This window comes from Bos javanicus, chromosome 21 (assembly GCF_032452875.1).
Source record: "Bos javanicus breed banteng chromosome 21, ARS-OSU_banteng_1.0, whole genome shotgun sequence".
In the NCBI taxonomy this organism is placed as follows: Eukaryota; Metazoa; Chordata; class Mammalia; order Artiodactyla; family Bovidae; genus Bos; species Bos javanicus.
In genome coordinates this window covers 21,252,651-21,276,287 of record NC_083888.1, presented here as the reverse complement: position 1 = coordinate 21,276,287, position 23,637 = coordinate 21,252,651, and the positions used below count along the sequence as shown (strand labels likewise).

Sequence of the window (23,637 nt, the reverse complement as noted above, 5' to 3'; positions counted from 1 at the left end):
ACTTCACCAGAGAAAGTAAGAATGATCACAGAGAAGCATGTGAAAAGATGTTAAACAGAATTTTTTTTTAAAAAAAAGTTAAACACCATCATTAGGAAAATGCACATTACAACCACATTGAGATACCATTTCACAGCTACTAAAATGGCTAAAATCATAAAGACCATACCAAGTGTCACAGAAGATGTGAAGAAACTGGAACCTTAATACATCATGAGAATGTGAAATAAGCCAACCACTTTGGAAATCAGACTGGCAGTTTCTTAAAAAGTTAAACATACACCTACCATATGTAAGATCCAGCCATTTCACTCCTAGGTATTTACCCAAAGGAAAATACAGCTGTACACAGAGACTAGCAATGAAAACTTGGGAGTTAGGCTTTTTATTTCTCTCAGGAAACTTTTTCTCAGGACAAGAGATGCTCTTAATTTAGAAACACTCAAAGTAAAAATCATGCTCCTGACTAAAAATTTCTTGTATGTTCTTTTAGTTGTTTTTCAGACAAAAACCAACCAAAAAGTGATTGGGAAACAATGAAAACACCACTACAATATATGTTTCTGAAATATAAGTATACATTTTAATTTAAGAATATATTTTAAAATCAGTACATGTATACGCATGACTAACAGACCAAATCCACACCTGTAAGCTTCCAAGAACCATTTACTGTGCTGACAGTAGTAGGGTACAGGCAGAGGGAGAATAAATAATAGTGCTTCGGGTAGCGCAGTAGTGATCAATAGGGTAGGTGAAGAAGGAGCCTCATCGTGGACGCTACGGCAGGAATAACTCCCCAGGACTGACGTGCAAAGTTCCAGGTCTCCACGACAGGAACAGGAACAGCCCAACCCACCAAACAGCCTCCCTACTTGGCTACGAAGTGCAGAGAGTGGAGGGACTCAGGCACAGGGGCGCAGGGATGGGGGAACTGGACCCAGAAGTTCAGACAAGCATGTGTGTTCACACACCACCCCCGACCCACAGCATCACCCCACATGACAAAACTACACGACTGAACAAAGGCGCTCCCAGCCTCCCTGTCACCTCTTTGGCAGTGAGTCAGGCCATCCCAACTTCTGACACACAGACATCTTCATCAGGAGGAAGGCTGTCCTGTGTGGTGGGGACAGGCCTTTAGGTGAGAGCAAAGCTATTGAAGCTGTAGCGTTAATTGAACATCCCTAAACAAAAAAGATGTTAATTGCTAATTGTAAGTGTACAGACAAAAAACTGCTTCATGTCCCATACCCCAAGGATGGACACAGTCATTTTCCTACTCAAAGGTGAAATATAACAAGCCCTTGATCATGCTTCAGCAAGTACAGTTATGGGGCAGGAAAAGAAATTAAGTTCCATATGCTAAAATTTACACTTACTGCTATGAACTAAGTTTTAATGTATTTCTTGAGTCAAAACCAAATGTCTGAAGACGCACTAAGCTTATGACTTTCACCTGTAACTCATTCACTTCTCTAAGTTAGACTCATGGTAATGGAACGTGTCCAGGCTTTCAAGCATCGAAACTGAAGAAATATTAAAGCCACCCTGTATAATTAGGCACAGAAAACTTCAGAGGGGTGACTGATCAGGGCTTCTCAGGACTGGATGTTGGTTGAATTGAGGATTCGGGAAGCAGCATCAGATTTGGAAGCCTTTGAAAGTTCGCGCTGTTGAAAAATAAATAACATCAATGGCAGTACTGCCCCCTCTCATGCATGCCCTGCCCTGGTGAGTAAGCACGAGTGAATGTCAGCACACAGCCCTCTGAGGGCGTCTCTCTAAGATGGTGGGCCCTAGCCCAGCACAGGCTGTGTTAGGAATCCAAGGGAAGGGAATGCTTAGTCACAGACTAAGCAGGTACGTATTTGCCCCTTGATCGCTTTCCTCAGCCAGTCCATTTTGTTAAAACCTCACAGGAGAGAAATCCCTTAGACTTCACCAAGTACCCTGAGTTGTCAAGCTAGATAGGCAACAAATTTTGTTCTTTTGAGCCCTTTATGAAACAACGGGCCAGAGTGTATATCTACCAATCCCTGGGGCTGAGGGCCTGTTAACCTGCTGGTGATTTCATCTCGTGCTGGAGCACATGGTACCAAAGCAGAAGACAAAGCATGGCTGGCCAGTGAGAAAGGACAGGTGTTAGTAGAGGTTAGTCTACTGGCTTCAGTGCTGCCTGGTGGAGCCCACAGCCACACCAGCCCAAACCAGGAGAGCCTGCCTGACTGAGCCAAAGACAGCTATGTGTAAGCACCAAGTGGATGAAGCGGGGCTGGCTGAGCAAACAGGAAGGAGAAAGCTGGACTTTGTGGCCTGCAGTCAGCTAGCCACAGTGACAAGTACCCACTTCTGTAGGTAGAACCACAACAGTCAAGTACTTGATAGGGACTTCTCTGGTAGATCAGTGGTGAAGACAGCTTGAGGTTCAATCCCTGGTTGGGGAACTAAGATCCTACATGCCACACAGCATAGCCAAAATAATAATAAAACAACTCTTAAAAAAAAAAATAACTTGACAAAAGTAAAAGAATATAAAGTGAGCTTCAGAGCTCAAAATGAGCTGTAGCCTTGGGCAGCTGTCACATTCTCTATTACTGCAGCAAGACAGTTGATGCCCTAGGCTTTCACTCAATATCCCCCACAATGGTGAAGGACAGCCTCGCCTCTCAATAGTTAGATACTCTGGGAAAAAAGAACACATCACTAAGGAGAGGGCACTGCAGTTAAGTGTTGGTAAAAGTGAAGTAGGTTACTAGGAGCTGAAGAGCACTGTGGGGGAAAAATAACTTTCTTCCAGTGCCTCCTATGTGCTTTAGCAGCTCAGTGTGGTAGAAATAGGCAAAGGCAAAGAAATGAGCATGGGCTAGCTCAGAGCAGACAGAAAGTTGGCAGTGCAGCTCTGAGGGGTTAGTAAGACATATACTCCAGGAAATAATCAGCACACAGGCCAAAAACCTTATAGGCAGCACACAGCTGGGGCTCCCCTCCCCACGTGATAGGGCCTTTCCTTTCTAGCACACTGGAGGCCCTTAATGTCACAACTGGGGAGGGTGGAAATTCTCTGTTGTGAAATAACAGGATAAAAAAACTTTGCCTAACTTTAGATGGGGCTGAGAATCCAAGTCTGAACAAGTTAATCAGCAGGTTAGTCTGTTTAGTCAGTCTGTTGGGAACTTAACCCAGATATTTACTATTTTTAGTATTAGGGATTTAGTATTAGTATTTAGTATTTGTATTAGGGATTCCTGCTTCCTTTGTTAAAAAAAAAAAAAAACTTATGATAATACAGCTGAGATTATTGGTTAGTGCAGCCCTGTGCCCACATGGGAATGAAGCCAGCAGATGACAGATCAGCTTGGAAAAGGGACATGGGACATGCAGGGGTTGCCATACAGACCTGAAGCCCAACAGTGGAGCTGTCAGAGAGGGACGGATCCTTCTAAGAACAAAGAATTAAGACAATTACCAAGACTCCACCAAGAGAGCACCAGGGCAGTGATTAGAAAGGTTACCTCCTGCAGCCAGGGAATGGTATTTCTTAAGCAGAAGGATCCAGGTTAAATGTCTGGTTGCTGCTGCCATCTTTCTTCCTGTATACCACCCTTAAACCACCCCCACTTCATGCCATGGTCATGTCAGGAAAGGGATTCTCAGCCTCCAAAGATCTGTCCGAACTAACAGCCTGGGTGCCCCTGGGGAGATACCCCCTCTGCCCCAACTGTGTGCTCCCCAGGGACTGGTAGATACTAGAAAAGGTGAATTACCGCAAACTCAGAATAGGTGCTGGCAACAGAATTAATGCTGAAGTTGCGCCGTGGGGGGGCCGAGTCAGGGTACCCACCGCTGAGGATGCTGCCATTGAGCTCCAGGTTCTCCTTGTTGGCTCCATGCTTGACGGCACGGGGTGTTTTTTTCCCCGAACAGGTGGAAGTGATGACTGGCTGTAGAGAAAAGAAAGATCCTTCAATCCCTTATAATGACTACACATACACAAATTATCAAAGGCTGACAGACACTGTCTTTATTCATGTGTCTGTAATCCTATTCTTCTGGTTTAACAAATACAGATTCCCAATGATCTGCAGAACCCTTATCTTGAGCATGGTCTGTAGAATACTTGAAAGACTGAAGACGTTTTAGCACACACTCCTCACCCCTCTCCTGGGGTGAGAGTTCCTGTCTGCACCTAGTCATCCAATGTCACTGGGCTGGAACCCACATGCAGGGACCTCACACAGGATCACCGAAGACCAGGCTTTCAATGGAGATTTCAGTTTCTCAGCCATCCCAGTGCTTCCCACAACATTAGTCAGGGCTCAGGATGACCATTCTCTCCTCTTCTCTCATTTAGTCTTTGAGAGACTAGTTAGCTTCCATCTGTTAACTCAGCATCTCAATGATAATCGGATACAAGGACCTTAGAAACTGGAACAAGTAGGTGGGGCCTTGTGTGGCTGACCCACACTGACTCCTTTATGTCAGCTCCACCTTAGGCCTGCAGTCCCACCCTCTCCCGGTCCTGCATGACTGACCTTCAACCTACACACAAGGAATGTGCCCAAGCCAGACAAAGTCCCTATCAAGTCTGACCCTTGCCTTCACCTGATACGAAAACTGAAGAATGCCTTTTGTTGAGGCAGGTGATTGGTGGTCTCGTGACCCTGGGAGAAGGAAGACTGCACAGTGCCTATCAGTACAGACGCGCTGCTCCTAGATGTGTCCTACAGATGTGTCTACATCTTAAGCTTTGGCCTCTGTACCCCTTTCAGTGCTTGAGTGCAGATGCAAATGCCTCTGGGTCACTGTCCTCAGATCCTGCCTGTATGTAAATTACCCATAGTAAACTTCATAATTGCACTTTATGAAGCTACCTGCTTTGTTTTTCGGTCTCAAAGCTCCTTCTCAGTCCAGAGGAAAGTATTCAGTATCTCTGCCTCCCAACAGACCCTGGAGTGCATAGGTCGGGCCGGTGTTGCAGATGTGCTTGTACACAGAGCATACTGACCTTGCTGCCAGAAGGTGGAAGTCGAGACACAGGAGAGCGGTAGACTGTCCCCGAAAAGACAGGCCGAATGCTGCTGTTGGCCGTAGCATTGGACATGGTGGTAGTGTTCAGCTAGAACAAGACACAAGATTACTGACGTGAGACAACGTGCTGAGTAACCCATCCTTACACTACAGAGGAGTGAGGACGGGAAGCAGTCTAGAAAAGTGTTCAGTGTTGCATCCAGCAGGCGAAACTATAAAATGGGTCAACCATTTTGTTTCGAAAAGTTAAACAGGCAACTATCCTAAGACCCAGCCATGTCACTCTTGGGTATTTACCCAAGAGAAATAAAAGCATATATCCATACAAAGACTTACACATAAATATTTACAGGAGCTTTATTTGTAGTAGCCAGAAAACTAGAAATAAGCTAAATATCCATCAACACAGGCAACTAGATAAGCAAATTGTGGTATATACATCCAGTGGAATACTGTTCAACAATAAAAAGAGTAACCTACTGACATAACACAGATGAAAAAAATCAGACACAGAAGTATACACACTGTGTGATTCTATTTCTACAAAATGTTAGAAAATGCAAATTAATCAATAGTACTGAGCGAACAAAGCTGTAGTTGCCAGGAGCTGTGGGGGATGGGTACAAAAAGCAGAGAATATAAAAGGGCAAAAGGAAACTTTGGGTGTGATGGGTAAAAATTTATAACATGTTCTAAAAATTTCATCACATTATTTTCCTAATAAAAAATTAAGTACCTAATATCAAACAATAGGGAACTAGTTTAATAAATGACAGAATGTCAAAAAAATAGAATATACCAGCTAATAATGAGCATATTTATAGAAAGTTTAATTCTCTGAAAAAGCAGAAATCAAAATTATATATTCTGTGATCTCTGTTTTATGAAAATACACTATTTTAAAAACCTTTTTATAAAAGCAGGAAAAACACCAAATATTCTCATTGGTGCTTCTGGAGTTACACACTATAGGTGATTTTTTAAAAAACATTTTATATGTTATAAAGTATGAGTTGAGGAGCAAAGAGGAAAATAGCACTCCATTTATTAAAGAAAAGGTTTAAAAAAAAGAAGGATGGAAGGAAGGAAAGGACGGACTCCCTGGTTTCCTGCTCTAGAGGTTAAGGAACATTAGCTATTCTATTTGCCAAGCATGAAAGTCTTACTTCACACAGTGCCATGGTCACTTGTTGGAATTACAGAATGAACCTCTGAAGGTTTTCATCATTACAGACTGTTGGCAGCTGCCGGCACCCTGAGTTTAATCCGGGACTCAACATCTGACACACATTAGAGCCCAGCAGCTCAGGCAGCTCCGCGTTACCTTGCGCACTTTGCCTGGAGTGCTGGGTGTCGGTCCTCGCCGCTTGGGTGTTCGCGGAGTACTGCCGTAGAGCATCTCTGTCTCTGTCTGCTTCTTGTTCTTTAGTTGCTATGTGAAAGTCAGGGGCAAGAGTGATAAATCCCAGAAGGAAAACAGCTCTGGGATGGGAGCAGAGGAAGGGCCAAAAGTACAATGCTAAAAGAGCTGCCATGAGCTGCGACTTCTTTAGCCAACCTAGAGCCCTGGCAGGGACTGTGGGCCGCTCCCTCATTGCTCTTCCCCAATTCCCAAGTTGGGTTCACTTACTCGTTCCTGCTTGGCTCTCTCTTTCTCCAATTGGTGCATCTCCCACTGTTCTGTTACATACTCCATGAATTTCTGCCCATTCACCACAAATGCCTTTGAATGCTCTCGTTCCCACATTTCAATCCTTGCTTTCAACTCCTCTTCCAACTGAGACCAGAAACAAGGACATGTTAATTACATCAAATCTTTGGTGTGAAACCTAAAAGAAATGATTCTCCCAAAGAACGCCTCTTACCCACTCAGAGTATCATTAGCCTGACTTCAGGTAGCTGGACCCATATGGGAACAGGCCAGAGTGGCCAGAAATCAGTCCGAGCATGGTTCATTCATAATACACTTGAAGGTGGGAAAAAGTGAGAACCCAGAGCCTGCCCACTAAAGTTCTGGTGCTGGAAGCTGGAGGCAGCACTGGGGGAACCTGCAACATTAAGCAGGCAGTGTTCACAGAGCAGCACTAGCTAGGCTGCAGCCTGGGATCCACCCTTTACTGGCTCGGAAGAGGTGGGCCAGGTACTTAAGTGCTTAGTCCCTCAGTTTGCTCATCTGTAAAAATGGAAATAATAATACCAACCTCTTAAGGATGTTGTGACAATTAAGTGAATTAATAAATGGAAAGCACTCTAAGACAGTATCTGGCACTTAATTCAATAAATGTTAACTATTATTATTAAAATAGAGAACAGTAATGAAGTCCAAAGCACTTTCTCAAAAGGTCACCTTGTGTTATGGGCTCAATTGTGCCCCCTGCCAAATTCATATGCTGATGTCCTAATCCCCAGTACCTCAGAACATGACTTTATTTTAACACAGATGTAATTAAGTTAAAATGAGGTCATAAGGGCGAGTCCTAATCCAACATGACTGCAGCTTTGTAAGAAAATTTAAACATACACACATACAGTAGGAGGACTGTGTGGAGATACAGGGAGAAGATAACTGTGTGGAGGCAGGAAAGAAGCCTCGGAAAACCAGCCCTGCTGACACCTTGATCTCAGACTTCTAGCCTCCAGGACTGAGAAGATGAATTTCTGTTGTTTAACCCACCTAGTCTCTGGTACTCTGTTGTGGCAGTCCTAAAAACATAATAAAACTTGATATTCAGTTATCAAGGAATACTTGAAACTAGCAGAGCCAGCACGTACTTACTATCCTTGCCTAACCTTTGGAAGAGAATACAGTTTGGGGGCAAAATGATTCAAAGCAAGGGATATACAAAAAGTGAGATATTTTGTAGCCATGCACCAAACATTCTCAGCAACAGTATTACCTTAGGGAGTGTTTTTTGGAGCTTGGCTCTCTGCTTTTCCTCTTTTAGAAGATTTCCTCCACGATTTGTAAATCGACTTGGATCTGAAGCTTTTCTCTGTGAAAAACACATTTTAATTAGGCTAAATGCCTGATTCTGCTAGAATCCATGCTCTCATAAATGGATGCATACTTGTAAGGAGACTTCCAGAGTTTTCATCCCCACCCACTCTGAGCAGTGAGACATGGTGGCTTTCTAAGGCAGGGAGTGGGGTGTGACTACTCCCGGGGAGATGCAAGGTCAAACACTGGGGTGCAGGAAAACTACTGTTTCCTTTTCCATCTAAAAAGTAAGACAGGCTTTCATATTTACTGCACAATGTCACTGGCTCCTTTCCTTGGTTCAGAGGTCACCAAAGGGAAATGGGGGGTGCGGGGGGACAAGCAGGAGGTCTACACTCAGAGGGCTTGCTGGTGACTCCCCAACTTGCCCACTCCCACTGTATTAAGACAACACAGCTTAAATGTGCTCAGTGAAAGGGTTTACAGATCATGTGATTTTTATTAAATTAACCCTCACAAAATGGACAAAAAATATAAAATGTTAGGCTTCTTATTCTTTTTAACTTTTCTGTTTTTAGTTACGTTCTACAATATATCAGAATAGTAATGTAAGTTTATAATTTATAAATACAAATTAGGTGAATACACTAAAAAACAGGGCAGATAATCAAAAAAGTTTAGAAACAGTCTTGACAATTTGGGGACCAAACTGATAAATTCTATTTCCTTTCCAGGCTGTTTGATTAGTGACTTTCTATAAGCATATCTAAAAGGAATGGTAATTAGTTTCTTATTTTTCCTTAAACATTGCCATGTAAACAAGGGTTGCATATTTGGTTCTTTATTAGCTTTATATATATATATATTTAAATTATATAGTTGATTTACAATATTATATAAGTTTCAGGTGTACAACACAGTGATTCACAATTTGTAAAGGTCATACTCCATTTATAGTTATTATAAAATATTGGCTATGCTCTACAGTGTTCCATGCTGTACAATGTATCCCAGTGGCTTAGTTATTTTATACATAGTAGTTGTACTTCTTAATCCCCTACTCCTGAATAGTCCCGGTTTCCCCCTCCCCACTGGTAACCATTAGTTTGTTTCTATGTCTGTGAGTCTGTTTTTTTGTTATATTATATGTATTAGTTTATTTTCTAGATTCCACATATGAGTGGTATCTTACAATAGTCGTCTTTTTCTCTGAGTTATTTTACTAAGTGTAATACCCTATAGGTCCATCCAAGTTGTTGCCAGTGGCAAAATATTCTTTTTTATGGTTGAGCTCTTGACTTTCACTCCTCCTCCTCCTTGCTTTCTACCAGAAGTAAGGAGGAATGGAGGCCTAGAACACCTGCTTTTAAACAGCTGTGTGATCTCACGCAGTTTTCTCTACTTTTTTTGGGGGGGGGGGGGTTGGTAAATGGTTTTAATGTTTAACAGCAGGCCAGCTGTGGAGGACAAGATCCCCCAAGGCCCCAGCCCTTCTCCCATGATGGCATGGGACCTGTGTGTGCTGGCCAGCCCCGTGCCTGCCCTGACCCTGCGGCCCACCAGTCCTAGGGAGGGTGGGAGAGGAAAGTGGGGAGCCGGGAGTTCAGCCTGGAAAGTTCAGGGAAGCAAACACAGGGGCAAAAATATGGAACGCTTCATGAATTTGCGTGTCATCCTTGCGCAGGGGCCATGCTAATCTTCTCTGTGTCGTTCCAATTTTAGTATATGTGCTGCTGAGGCAAGCACAGTTTTCTCTACTTCTGAGTCCTACTTTCCTGCCTATAAACTTGGAGTTAAACTCTGGATTTGCTAAAGGGCTGTTCCAGCTCTATCAGGACTGGTTGGACCTGAGAATAAATCTCATGAATTTCATGCCTGAGGTGTCTCACTTGCCTCAACCCGATCCCAGCTCTGAACTCTAAATGCTCTAAGGGAACCTATTCATGCTGTCTATCAGAACAAAAGGAATACAGAGTACACAAATGTGCCCCAATAACCAGGCAATTTTCTAAGATAATAGCAAAAGTTTGAACAGTACAGAATGTTAGTTACCCGCCCCTACATCCACTCTTCTCTCCTTCCTTAGAAACAGACCCTGGATTTACCTACGGTAGCAGTTCTCCCAGCCTCGCCAGTAGCTGGTGTGGCATTTAAGTGGCGGTGCTATGAAGAGAGCCTGGGAAAGGCTCTCAGAGGGTGGGGGCAGTGCCTTTTGCGCTCCCGCCTTCACACGCTGTGTGAAACGCTGTGGTGGGAGCTCCAGAACCACCGTGGACCTGAGCTTAGACCCACCCCTCAGCAGTGGAGGAGCTATGAACTGGAGAAGCCTGGGACCCCACAGACTATGGAACGGCTATACCTGCCTTGCACTGCCTACCTCTAGACTTCCTTTATGCAAGAAACTTCAGCCTTATTGAAGGAATTAATTTGGGGTTTTTCTCTTACATGTTTCTAAGCTTGACAAATACAGATGGGTTAGCAGTAAATTACAGATGTAATGATAAAACCTGGTAAACGGCAAAGGAAACAGGCTCTGACTCCACGCAGAGGATGCTTTCTTAACACTACACTGTACTCTAAGGAAAACAGACAAAAAGTAGGGCAGTACCTCAAACTCTAAGAAAAGCCTCCAGCTCTCTTCCCACTTCTGGACACCTTCAAAGAGTTCTTTGTGAACCTCATAGTAGTTTCTTAACCGCACGATCTCGGCATCATGGAGCTGGAGCAGATTTTCTGTGTAGTCCTCTGTAAGATACAGGCCCAGTAGTTTTAAGAAATCCCTCCAGTGTTTAGTATCCCAATTCACTAATCCCTCATCCCCCTAAAATGGAAGCGGAGTTTTCCCCCTGACAGTAAAAGTGATACACAAGTAATTGTATGCTATAGATAATAAAAGCCAGGTTTGTCACCATCAGCCGAAGGACTGGAGACTGACTAAGGTGTAGAATAATATGACTAAGATTCTCAAAACTTCTGTCATCTTTTGCCTTGTCTTACGTTTCTTTCATATTCTTTCTTTTCATGCTGCCCAATAGAGGGCTGAGTCACAGAAAATGTCCAGAAATGTGGAATTCAGTAAAGACAGCAGCATCTTTATATTCAGTTCAGACCAGAATTCCATTGGGCTCTTGGGGGCATACTCCTGGGCTCAAAAGTGGGCTCTGCCGTTGACCTGCTGTGTGTCTCTGGGTTAAGCTGTGCAACATTTATGTGCCTCAGTGTCCTTCCTCATCCCTTAACATGAGTATTAAGTGAGATAATCCTGTTAAGAGTCTGACTTTGCACCTGGCAGCAGAGTAAGCATCTGATAAACATGAGCTTCACACCTACAGGCAGTCCACAGAGTTATGCTGCTTCAGAGATCCCTCATTTCCCAATAGCATTTGCAAATGCTTATTTGAACAGGAATGGCAATTTATGCTGAATGGCTTGGAAATGTATGCCTCTGTTCCAGAGGAAATACTTCCCAGTGAATGTCTGCATGTAAAACACAAGTGAGCAGCCACATGAAGAGCGACACTTCTATACGAACCAGAGTAGTAAGCAGCGAAAGCTTGTCTCTGCTCCTGGCTATAAAAACACCTGTCCCAGTACTGAGCCACCTCCACTCGGATTGCCTCAATCACTTTCTTCATGTTTTGCATTTTCAGTTCTTCCAACCGATCCACTTCTAATTGCAGCTAAAACAAAAAGACCTGTTAAAAGTGCTTGTCATATTTGTATATTTATGTAAATTTGCAAAATATTTTCCCTCTTTTTAATAAAGTGAAGTGAAAGTTGCTCAGTTGCGTCCAACTCTTTGCGACCCCATGGACTACAGTCCATGGAATTCTCCAGGCCAGAATACTGGAGTGGGTAGCCTTTCCCTTTTCCAGGGGATCTTCCCAACCCAGGGATAGAACCCAGGTCTCCCACATTGTAGGCAGATTCTTTACCAGCTGAGCCACAAGGAAAGCCCTTTTTAATAAAATTACAACACAAAACCACAGTGGCAAGTCAACACTCTATAACAATGATATCCTAGGAGCCAGAAATCTAAGAAACATACACAAAAAATAACAGATGATCAGGCTACTGCCACCCTTTTCTGATGCTTGTCTTAAAAACAGGCTCACTCAGGATTTCCTTGATGGTCTAGTGGCTAAGACTCTGCGCTCCCAATGCAGGGGGCCCAGGTTCAATCCCTGGTCAGGGAACTAGATCCTGCATGAAACTAAGACCTGATGCAGCCAAATAAATAAATGTTAAAAAAAGAAAGAAAAAAAACAGGTTCACGCAAGGCAGAAGCTGGTCAAGACATCAGTGAGTGCTCATGCTCAGTCGCTCAGTTGTCTGTAACTCTTTGCGACTCCATGGACTACGTAGCCCGCCAGGCTCCTCTGTCCATGGGATTTCCCAGGCAAGAATACCAGACTGGGTTGCCACTTCCTATTCCAAGGGATCTTCCTGACCCAGGGATTGAACCCACATCTCCTGCACTGGCAGGTGGATTCTTTACCACTGAGCCACTAGGGAAGCCCCAGAGATATCACACTTGACACCAAAAAGCTGACCCAGTGCCCTTAGGGTTTCTTACCGCTTTCCGGACCTTGGCCTTCGACCCAGTCATAACCGTGGCCACAGCTTCTCTTTCTTCTGCAGGTATTTGCAACCTATCCCAGAGCTCTCGTATCTGAGCACGCAGCCCCTCACACACTGCTTCATTTTGTGATTTTCGCACTTCCAGCTGTAGCAAGGAAAGCCAGTGGTTACAGCAATGACAGCAGCAGAGAGAAAGCCCTCTGGCTTCCCACAAAGATACATCTTTACCCCCATGGAGAAGAAGTCCTTTCACAAGACTGTGAAGAGCTTTTTCATGACTTCTGAAAACAAACTATAAGGCTGTCATTATGGTAGTAGGGTCTCAGATCTCCAAAATTAGGATTTAAATTTTAACTAAAAAAAAAAATTTTTTTTTCAGTCAAACACTAATTCAAATATCTTAGTTTTTCACCCAAATCCTGAATTTCATATTCTTAGAACCACATATAAATTAAGGTTTTTGTTTAAAAAAAATATTAAAGGTTGTATTTCATATAATACTCTCTTTATCTTAAAGGAAAAAACCGCAAGTTTTTTTTTCCCCAAATTGCTGGATACTGTGGAGATCCCAGGCCATAATCTGAGCAACATTACCTGCCGGAGCAACTTCTGTAGTGTTGCAATATTTTCCAGAGATAAACAGAAGGCTTCTTCATCTTCACACACCACGTCTCTTTCAAAGCTTGTGTCTGGCGTGTGCTCTAATTCCTCCATACACAGTATGATCTGTCTCTTTATGTTAACAAACTCCTCACGCCTAGATGCCTATGAAAGAAGATGATTATAAGATACCTGGAGGAAAGTCAAATGACTTCTAGGACATATGAATGTTGACATAAAGCTATGACAAACCTAGACAGAATATTAAAAAACAAAGATATCACTTTGTTGACAAAGGTCCATATAATCAAAGCTATGGTCTTTCCAGTAGTCATGTACGGGTATGAGAGTTGGACTATAAAGGATGAGAACCGAAGAATTGATGCTTTTACACTGTGGTGCTGGAGAAGACTCTTGGGACTGCAAGATCAAACTACTCAATCCTAAAGGATATCAGTCCTGAATATTCATTGGAAGGACTGATGCTGAAACTGAAGCTCCTAATATTTTGGCCACTTGATGCAAAGAGCCGATTCATTGGAAAAGACCCTGATGCTGGGAAAAATTGAAGGCAGGAGGAGAAGGGGGCGACAGAGGATGAGATGGTTACACAGCATCACTGACTCAATGAACATGAATTTGAACAAACTGCAGGAAATACTGCAGGACAGGGAAGCCTGGCGTGCTGCAGTCCATGGGGTCACAAAGAGTTACACGCTACTTGGCAAACTGAACAGAAACACCAATGTTAGCATACTTTTGTTTCCCTCAAAGTTGCCACGTGTTGTCTAAACTGGTTCAGCTCTTCTAAGCTGGGAACTGAGGTGCTGTCGATTTCATAATGGGGCATGCAAAGAATTTCACACAGTTCTTGATCTTGTTCTTGAAGAATTTTCAGTTCTTGTTTTCTTTCCTTTTTCTGTTTCCTCCTCAGTTCCACCTGAGTGCGCAAATCCTTTTCTAGTTGCAAGATGGTTGTCTCTCCTTCTTCCTGTAGGAGACAATGTACCACTGTTAAGGTGCCAAGTGGATTTCTTCAGAGGAGGAGAAAGACGACGAAAAAAAAAGACTAGGATGACAGACTTTTAGTTAAACTTACAAATAAGTTAACTTATTTGTTAACCTAACAGAATATGGCACAGAGAGGGCCCCCTAACAAGGTTCCCCAATAAGGAAAGGTGCCAGGGCAATTTTACCAGAGGTAAAAATGGTTGAAAACCTTGCTTTGAGTTAGCTATGGTTATTTAGCTCCTAACTAAATGTTTATCCCAATAGTCCTAAGAACATCATTTAACCATCCCAATAATCAAAGGTTATCACTTAACCAATAAAAATCCATTTTGTACTCCTTGCTCTACTCCTGATAAGCAGAAGAAAAAAGTGGCAGTTATATGTCCTATAAATTTTATTCAACATTAAACTAGGAATTGTCATATAATTTAAGGGAGATATACTACTGAATACCTAACTTCTCATCCAATTTCATATCAAAAGTTAAAAAAAAAAAAAAAAGACTAAAGAAGGAATCTCAAAAAACAACAAAATTCTGTACAGCAATTATCCTTCAATTAAAAAATAAAAAGGACTCTCTGTTCAAAATCAATGTATTTATGCCATTTGTGTTGATATCCAAGTCTGCCTGATTGCTCACGGCTACAAGATATTAATTATCCTTAACTCTTTAAACACAGTGTCCTCCTCCGAGGCTGCCTCCATCTAGATCCCCAGGCAGTTCTTTCTGTAACAGGGAGAGGGGCCTGAGACCTTACTGGCACCACATCAGCCCCCTGTGTGCTGTCCCTGCACCCACCTCTATTCCAGTTACCTTCCCAACCCTCACATTTGTCTTCACTTTCACGATCCCAACACTGATTTTACTGGTTCTAACCAGGGCAATGTTTCGGGGTCCCTCTGTCATTGACGTCATGCTTGCTGGTGTCTGCGTTCATGTCTGACTCGTGCTGGAGCACGGGACAGCAAACTCTCAGCAAGAAACACAGATGAGCATCCCTGGGTTTGACCTCACTCTCCTGATATTCCTACTATGGAAATACTTCTTCTCACGTGGCCACTCTAGCTGGTTCAGTGGTGTGCAGCTTTCAAGTATGAAAAAATCCACAAAGGCAGGTTTTGGGGGTAACTTTCCCTTATATGACTCATCACTTTTGTTTCTTAAGTAGCTCTTCACCTTCATGCATTGGAGAAGGAAATGGCAACCCACTCCAGTGTTCTTGCCTGGAGAATCCCAGGGACGGGGAGCGTGGTGGGCTGCCGTCTATGGGGTCGCACAGAGTCAGACACGACTGAAGCGACTTAGCAGCAGCAGCAGCTCTTTTCATTTTCTTTCAAAGAAAGAATGGAATGATATCATCTATTCCTCTTTTAACTAAGCTCAGAGTTAAAAAAATTTTTATGTCCTACTAATTGATAGGAATAGGAAATTTGTTTTTGACTAAAACATTGCAACACTTAGGTGTTTCACCTCTCAACAGGGCAACTTATTTATATAAGTGAAAAAATGGCTTTGCTGGAACCAAGTAACTAGGCAACATGTTCTACCCATTTCTTATGTCCAGTATCAGCCCTACAAGGAAACTTTCCACCTGGAGCTCCAAATCAAAGTTTTTCCCTAAGTCTCAGACCCAAACAGGATCCCCTGACACCCTGCCACATACATGAAAAGGCTCGACATTTAACTCGCTGCACAGAGTATTCAGCTCTTTTTGACAGACGGCTATGCTTTTGATAAGTCTTTCCTTCAGGCTTTCCTCTTCAGCAATCATCATATCCAGGAGGTCCTATGAGAGAGAAAACAGTCCTATAAAACTTTTGGGTTTTCCCCCATTAACGTCAAACAACACTAAAAACCTCACAGTTTCAAAATTTTAAGAAAGGACTTAAAAAAAACCAGGACTTCCCTGGTGGTCCGGTGGTTAAGACTCCATACTCCCAGTGCAGAGGACCCAGGTTCAATCCTTGGTCCGGGAACTAGGATCCCCATGGCTTGGCCAAAACAAACATGCAAACAAAACCACGAGGAGCCTGTGACACCCTAGCGTTGCTTCTATATGCTATTTTAGATGAGACACCAACGTCCTTACCCCCGTCCCACTGCAGAGAGGCCAGTGCTACTAAACTCACCTTGATGTGCTTCTTTACAACCTCAGTTCTTTGTAACCGCTGGTCCTCTGGAATGCCAATCAATTCCCATATTTCCCGAAGGTGATTCAGGGCTTTCTGGAGACATACTATGGACTCCTCTGCCAGCACCTCACTAAAAAGCAAAAGAGAAGCCAGCTACCTGAGCCACTGCCTCCAGTCTAAAAACTGTATTTACAGAAACTAAAACTAGTTTCTCAGTGGGCTCAAGGCTAAAAAAATTGGAAATAAGCATTCAACTTAATTCATCTTTAACTAGTCCCCTATCCTTCCCCCCACAAACACCACAACCCTGGAAAAGCAAAATCCAGTATCATGTTACATTGTAGAAATCCAGTCTTACACTGTGTAAATTCAATCTTTTGAATAATATTCAGAATCTGGACTTCAATCGATGATTCTATCTACGGCAGTATAGTATGGAAAAACAGACAAAAATGTCAGCTCCTATAAAACAGCTCGAAGTTTATTGCAAATTTGTTATTCATCTTTTTCCCTTCCAGTTTTATTAAGCTATAATTAATATACAGCACTGTATAAGTTTAAGGTATACAGCACAATGACTTGATTTATATACATCATGAAGTGTTACCATAATAAGTTTAGTAAACATCTATCATTTCATATAGGTAAAATATTAAAGAAATTTAAAAATTATTTTTCTTACGACTAGAACTCAGTATTACTCTTTAACAACTTTAATAAATAACACACAGTGGTGCCAATTATATTGATCATGTACATTACATCCCTATTACTTATGTTAAAACTGATTTATCTGGACTTCTGTGGTGGTCCATTGGTTAAAAATCTGATTGCCAATACAGGGGAGATGGGTTTGGTCCCTGCTCTGGAAGGATTCCACATGCCATGGGGCAACTTAGTCTGTGCACCACAACTACTGAGCCCATGCACCCCAGAGCCCGCACTTTGCAACAGAGAAGCCACTGCAATGAGAAGTCTGTGCACTGCAATTAGAGAGTAGCCCCAGCTCACAGCAACTAGAGAAAGCCCACGTAGCAACAAAGACCCAATATAGCCAAAAATACATTAATGAAATACAAATTTTTTAAAATCCTGATTATCTTATAACCTTCTGACTGCCCTCATCCAATTCTTCCTTCCCCCTACCCCCAGACTGGTAAGCTAAAACTAATCTCTTTTTCTCTGAACTTGCTTGTTTCTGAAATATAATTGACCTATCAGTTCAACTCAGTTGCTCAGTCCTGTCCAACTCTTTGCGACTCCATGAATTGCAGCACACCAGGCCTCCCTGTCCATAACCCCCGGAGTTCACTCAGACTCACGTCCATCGAGTCAGTGATGCCATCCAGCCGTCTCATCCTCTGTCGTCTCCTTCTCCTCCTGCCCCCAATCCCTCCCAGCATCAAGTCTTTTCCAATGAGTCAACTCTTCGCATGAGGTGGCCAAAGTACTGGAGTTTCAGCTTTAGCATCATTCCTTCCAAAGAAATCCCAGGACTGATCTCCTTCAGAATGGACTGGTTGGATCTCCTTGCAGTCCAAGGGACTCTCAAGAGTCTTCTCCAACACCACAGTTCAAAAGCATCCATTCTTCAGCGCTCAGCCTTCTTCACAGTCCAACTCTCACATCCATACATGACCACTGGAAAAACCATAGCCTTGACTAAACGGACCTTTGTTGGTAAAGTAATGTCTCTTCTTTTGAATATGCTATCTAGGTTGGTCATAACTTTCCTTCCAAGGAGTAAACGTCTTTTAATTTCATGGCTGCAGTCACCATCTGCAGTGATTTTGGAGCCCCCCAAAATAAAGTCTGACACTGTTTCCACTGTTTCCCCATCTATTTCCCATGAAGTGATGGGACCGGATGCCATGATCTTCGTTTTCTGAATGTTGAGCTTTAAGCCAACTTTTTCACTCTCTACTTTCACTTTCATCAAGAGGCTTTTTAGTTCCTCTTCACTTTCTGCCATAAGGGTGATATCATCTGCATATCTGAGGTTATTGATATTTCTCCCAGCAATCTTGATTCCAGCTTGTGTTTCTTCTAGTCCAGCGTTTCTCATGATGTACTCTGCATATAAGTTAAATAAGCAGGGTGACAATATACAGCCTTGACGTACTCCTTTTCCTATTTGGAACCAGTCTGTTGTTCCATGTCCGGTTCTAACTGTTGCTTCCTGACCTGCATACAGATTTCTCAAGAGGCAGGTCAGGTGGTCTGGTATTCCCATCTCTTTCAGAATTTTCCACAGTTTATTGTGATCCACACAGTCAAAGGCTTTGGCATAGTCAACAAAGCAGAAATAGATGTTTTTCTGGAACTCTCTGGCTTTTCCCATGATCCAGTGGATGTTGGCAATTTGATCTCTGGTTCCTCTGCCTTTTCTAAAACCAGCTTGAACATCGGGTAGTTCACGGTTCACGTATTGCTGAAACCTGGCTTGGAGAATTTTGAGCATTACTTTACTAGCATTACTTTACTAGTGAGATGAGAGCAATTGTGCGGTAGTTTGAGCATTCTTTGGCATTGCCTTTCTTTGGGATTGGAATGAAAACTGACCTTTTCCAGTCCTGTGGCCACTGCTGAGTTTTCCAAATTTGCTGGCATATTGAGTGCAGCACTTTCAAAGCATCATCTTTCAGGACTACTGGAATCTGGAATTCCATCACCATCTACTGGAATTCCATCACCTCCACTAGCTTTGTTCGTAGTGATGCTTTCTAAGGCCCACCTGACTTCACATTCCAGGATGTCTGGCTCTAGCACTATGTTAGTTGCTGCTAGAGCACAGAGTGAATATTAGTGAACACATTTCTATACATTTCAAACTTATCACCAGAATAAGTCTAGCTACAATAGGTCACCATACAAGATATTACCTAATTCTTGACTACATTCTGCACACTATCCATCTCATACCTGTAACTCATTTATTTTGTAACTGGAAGTTTGTATTTTTCTTTTTTTTAATTTGGCTGCACTGGGTCTGTGTTGCTGTGGGATCTTCATTGCTGCCTGCAGGATCTTTTCATTGTGGCATATGGGATCTCAGTTCCCTGACCAGGAATCAAACCCACATCCCCTGAATTGCAAGGCAGATTCTTAACCACTGGACGGCCAGGGAAGTCCCTGATAGTTCTATATTTAATTTTTTGAGAGATCGCCAACTGTTTTTCCATAGTGGCTACTCCATTTACATCCCCACCAACAGTGCACAAGGGTTCCCTTTTCCCAGTATCCTTGCCAATTCATGTTATCTGTTATCTTTAATAAAAGTGATTCTGACAGTTGTGAGGTGAATATTTCATTGTGGTTCTGATCTGCATTTCCCTTTTGATTAGTGATGTTAAGCATCTTTTCATGTGCCCGTTGACCATCTGTATGTCTTCCTTGGAAAAATGTCTATTCAGATCCTCTACCCATTTTTAGTTAAGGGTGTTTGTTTTCTTAATGTTGAGTTGTGTACATTCTTTATATATTTTGGATACTAACCCCTGATCAGTGTTGATGAGTATATAGAAAAGCCAGAACTTTTACACACTACTGGTTGGAGTGAATTAGTACACCACCTTGAGACTGTTGGCAGTATCTGCTACAGTTAAACTCTGGATGTGCTTTGCTACCAGTCAGCCAGGAGGCCTGGAACAAGTCACTGAAGCTTTTCTGTGCAAGAAATGAGGCTAGAGGCTCTCACTGGCCCCCTCTCTGTTACAGCATATTCAGGGTTTCTAAATCACCAGCCTAGATCTCCAGGAACATCAGTTTCTCCATAGTTTTAATATACTTATTTCCAAGACATTTTTCTAGCCAAGAAATCCCAATGTAAAGGTTTCCTGTTCTAGTTGCAGAAAAGCTTTTGCACAGATACTAGCTGCCTATACCAGATGGCAATATCAATAACACACATAATAAAGAGTGTTTAAAAGAATTTACTGGGACTTCCTTGGTGGTCCAGTGGTTAAGAATCTGCCTGCCAATGCAGGAGACATGGGTTCAGTTCCTGCTCTGGGAAGATTCCACATGCCTGGGGCAACTAAGCCTATGCGTCACCACCACTGAGCTCATACTCTAGAGCCTGTGCTCTGCAACAAGAGAAGACACTGCAATAAGAAGTCCAGGCACTGTGTACACAGCAACTAGAGAAACAGCCACAAAGACCCAGCACAGCCAAAAATTAATTAATAAAAAAAAAAATGAAAACCTACAGAATGGGAGAAAATATTTGCAAATGATGTGACAGACAAGGGCTTAATCTCCAAAATACACAAACAGCTCATACAACAATAAAAAAAAAGAGGAACAACCCAATCAAAAAATGCACAGAAGACCTTAATAGACATTTACCCAAAGAAGACATACAGATGGCCAGTAGGCACATGAAAAGATTCTCAGCATCACTAATTAGTAGAGAAATGCAAATCAAAACCATAATGAGGTACCACCTCATAACTGGTCAGAACAGCCATCATTAAAAGTCTACAAACAACAAACGCTGGAGAAGATGTGAAGAGAACCCTCCTACCCCACTGGAGGGAATGTAAGTTGGTGCTGCCTCTATGGAGAACAGTTTGGAGGTTCCTCAAAAAAAAAAAAATGGAGTTGCCATATGATCCAGCAATTCTACTCCTGGGCACATACCCAGACTAAACTATAATTTGAAAATACATGCATCCCTAGTGTTCACAGCACTGCTATTTACAATAGTGGGAAACAACCTAAATGTCCATCAACAGACGAATGGATAAAGAAGGTGTGGTGTGTATATATATTATATACATATATATATATGTGTGTGTGTATATATATATATATACACATTGTCTATATATACAATGGAATATTACTCAGCCATAAGAAATAAAATAATGCCATTTGCAGCAACACAAATGGACCTAGAGAGATTATCATAAGTGAAGTAAATCAGAAAGACAGACAAATACCACATGCTATCAAGAATCTCGGAGAAGGCAGTGGCACCCCACTCCAGCCTGGAAAATCCCATGGATGGAGGAGCCTGGTAGGCTGCAGGCCATGGGGTCGCTAAGAGTCAGAAACGACTGAGCGACTTCACTTTCACTTTTCACTTTCATGCACTGGAGAAGGAAATGGCAGCCCACTCCAGTGTTCTTGCCTGGAGAATCCCAGGGACAGGGGAGCCTGGTGGGCTGCCGTCTATGGGGCCGCACAGAGTCGGACATGACTGAAGCGACTTAGCAGCAGCATCAAGAATCTAAAATGTGACACAAGACAGACTCAAAGATATAGAGAACCTATTTGCGGTTGCCAAGGGAGAAGGAAGGATTGGGAGTTTGGGATTAGCAGATTCAAATTATATAGCACACAGAACTATATTCAATACCCTGGGAATAAACCATAATGGAAAAGAATATATTTATAACTGAATCACTTTGCTATACAGCAGAAATTAACACAACATTGTAAATCAATTGTATTTCAATAAAACTTTAAAAGTAAATTAAAAGCATAAAAAATGTAAAAAAAATTATCATGGTACAATTATGTACTGCCTTGCTAATTGGATTCAGGTAATTCCTGAAAAGGTGCAAATTTGAGATTTTTTTCTTATACTACATCATTTGAAAAACTGAGGGTGCTTACAAGAATATCATTCAAGAATACAGAGGTTGAAAGGGGCCAATTTTTCCAGTCTGGAGACTCTTAAGTCACTAGCCCAGAAGATATCCTAAATGGCCCTTTAAATGATTTCCTACCTTCTGGCAGCGTTCCACTGATCTACCGCCTATTTTTTTTTTCTAAATAGCCCTCTAGAAAAGCTTGTTAAGCTCCTCTGTACAATCTGCTTCAGAAATCAAGCCAATAGTTAATTCAGTGACCATTCTGATAACCATATTTTTCAGGCGTATTTCTCATAGTCTTCTTTAAATATGAATACTTGAAACCAGATTACCTGAAATTCTGGTTTTGTTAGCATAGTAATTCCAGTTGTTAGATCTGTCAGGCTGGAACCAAAGTTAATTGATAACTTTTCCTTCCCCATCATTCACTTTCTTGAAAGCAGTAGATGCCTGAACAATCCAAAAACTGCTAATGGACTGGGGAGTAAGAGTCTTCTGTAAAATGTCATTTAAAATTTTACCAGTCTTCAGAATGTGTCATTAGCTGAAATACAGAGCAGCTTAACTGTGCTCTCTTTTAAATAAGAAGTTATTTGTCATCCACAACCTGACACCCAACATTTGTCTTCCAGTGGTACCAGTGATTTGTACTCCATTCCCATTCTCCCAAGGACAAGTATTTGAAAAAGAACCTTCAGAATCAGTAACCATGGAAGGAAGAGCCTTACAAAGCCATACATTAACCAGTTTGACCAATAACTACGAATTATTTAATAATGAATTATCACAATGGTTCATTCACTACTTTCAGAAAATAAGGTTAACATCTGTATCACTTTTAACACAAAAATCCTAGCCCTGGCATTGTTTTCATTTTAGTGATGAGCAAACTGACATTCAACATCATTGCCCAAAGTTACAAGGCCGGTAAGAGGCGGAGTGATGAGTCTGGTCGCAATTTCAATTCGGACACCCCTTCCCGCCCACCCCCCTTCTCCCTCAATGCCTGAAAAGTTGCTAAAACGACCGGACAAGTATTCCTTAATTGGGAGTTTTCTGAACTTGCAAGAAAACCAAGCTATGTTTCCAATTCGAGTAAAGTATTAACACTGCAACCCTGAGACACTGAAATGCAACGCTAAATTTGAAACCTGACAGCTTTATTGAAACCCTAACCACAAAAAACTCAGGACATACATAAAACAAGCCGTCGGTTCCAATAAGCAGCACCTGAGACGCTAGGCGGGCGGAGAGGGTGGGGCTCCCGGACTCCAGCTCCGACGCCGCGGGCCCGACCGCCCTCCCCACCTCGCCGCTGATCCCGGGCCCCTGCGCTCGGCCCACTCGGGGCGGCTGGACCTGCGGGGGCCGGAGGCCGCCGGGGAAAGGGTGCGTCAGGTCTGGCCTCCCCGCCGCCAGCAGCCCGCGGCCCTCGCCCTGGCTCACAGCTTCCCAGCGGAGCCCGGCCGCTCCCGGCCTCACTCGGGCGCGGCTGACAGGACGCCCCGACCCCGGGTGGAGGGTGGCCCCTCGGACCCCGCACCGCCCCGCACCCAGAAGGGGAGTCGCTCCCTCCCGCGCCCCCTCGACGCCCCCCACATGCACCTTCTCCTCATGACGGACGCTCCAAGCGGGCGGGCGTCTAGGCCCCCGACCTTCTCCACGCGGGCCGATCGCAGCAACCCCCGGCAAGCACCAGCGGCGTCTCCAGCTCGCAGCTGCGCGAGCCGTTAGCCCTCGGCA

General features: G+C 43.0%; 2 protein-coding genes and 2 non-coding genes across 8 annotated transcripts in view; 2 read left to right on the top strand and 2 right to left on the bottom strand.

The window, feature by feature from the left end:
* The window catches only part of RCCD1 (RCC1 domain containing 1), a 26,295-nt gene extending 14,547 nt beyond the window's left edge, over window positions 1-11,748 (top strand). The window contains exon 9 of the mRNA XM_061394494.1: window positions 494-11,748. The gene's annotated coding sequence lies outside the window, so the exon portion shown is untranslated. The remainder of the gene's footprint in view (window positions 1-493) is intronic.
* On the bottom strand, window positions 557-23,637 carry PRC1 (protein regulator of cytokinesis 1). 5 transcript variants are annotated; one of them, XM_061394483.1, is made up of 15 exons: window positions 23,500-23,637; window positions 16,292-16,424; window positions 15,826-15,948; window positions 13,908-14,141; window positions 13,145-13,315; window positions 12,546-12,695; window positions 11,502-11,649; window positions 10,578-10,714; window positions 7,929-8,024; window positions 6,662-6,808; window positions 6,356-6,463; window positions 5,009-5,119; window positions 3,768-3,944; window positions 3,401-3,442; window positions 557-1,673 (listed from the first exon to the last, which is right to left on the bottom strand). In XM_061394483.1, exons 1-15 carry the CDS (start codon window positions 23,508-23,510, stop codon window positions 1,602-1,604), a joined length of 1,860 nt encoding a protein of 619 aa, XP_061250467.1. In that variant the 5' UTR covers window positions 23,511-23,637; the 3' UTR covers window positions 557-1,601. The 5 variants fall into 5 exon arrangements, with proteins under 5 accessions (XP_061250467.1, XP_061250468.1, XP_061250471.1 ...); XM_061394486.1 differs by having other exon boundaries at window positions 1,586-1,673; window positions 3,845-3,944; window positions 23,500-23,636; XM_061394484.1 differs by lacking the exon at window positions 3,401-3,442 and having other exon boundaries at window positions 23,500-23,636.
* Window positions 9,609-9,715, bottom strand: LOC133234849 (U6 spliceosomal RNA). The gene has a single exon (XR_009732341.1). It is a non-coding gene; the product is annotated as a U6 spliceosomal RNA (small nuclear RNA).
* On the top strand, window positions 12,093-12,165 carry TRNAG-CCC (transfer RNA glycine (anticodon CCC)). The gene has a single exon. It is a non-coding gene; the product is annotated as a tRNA-Gly (tRNA).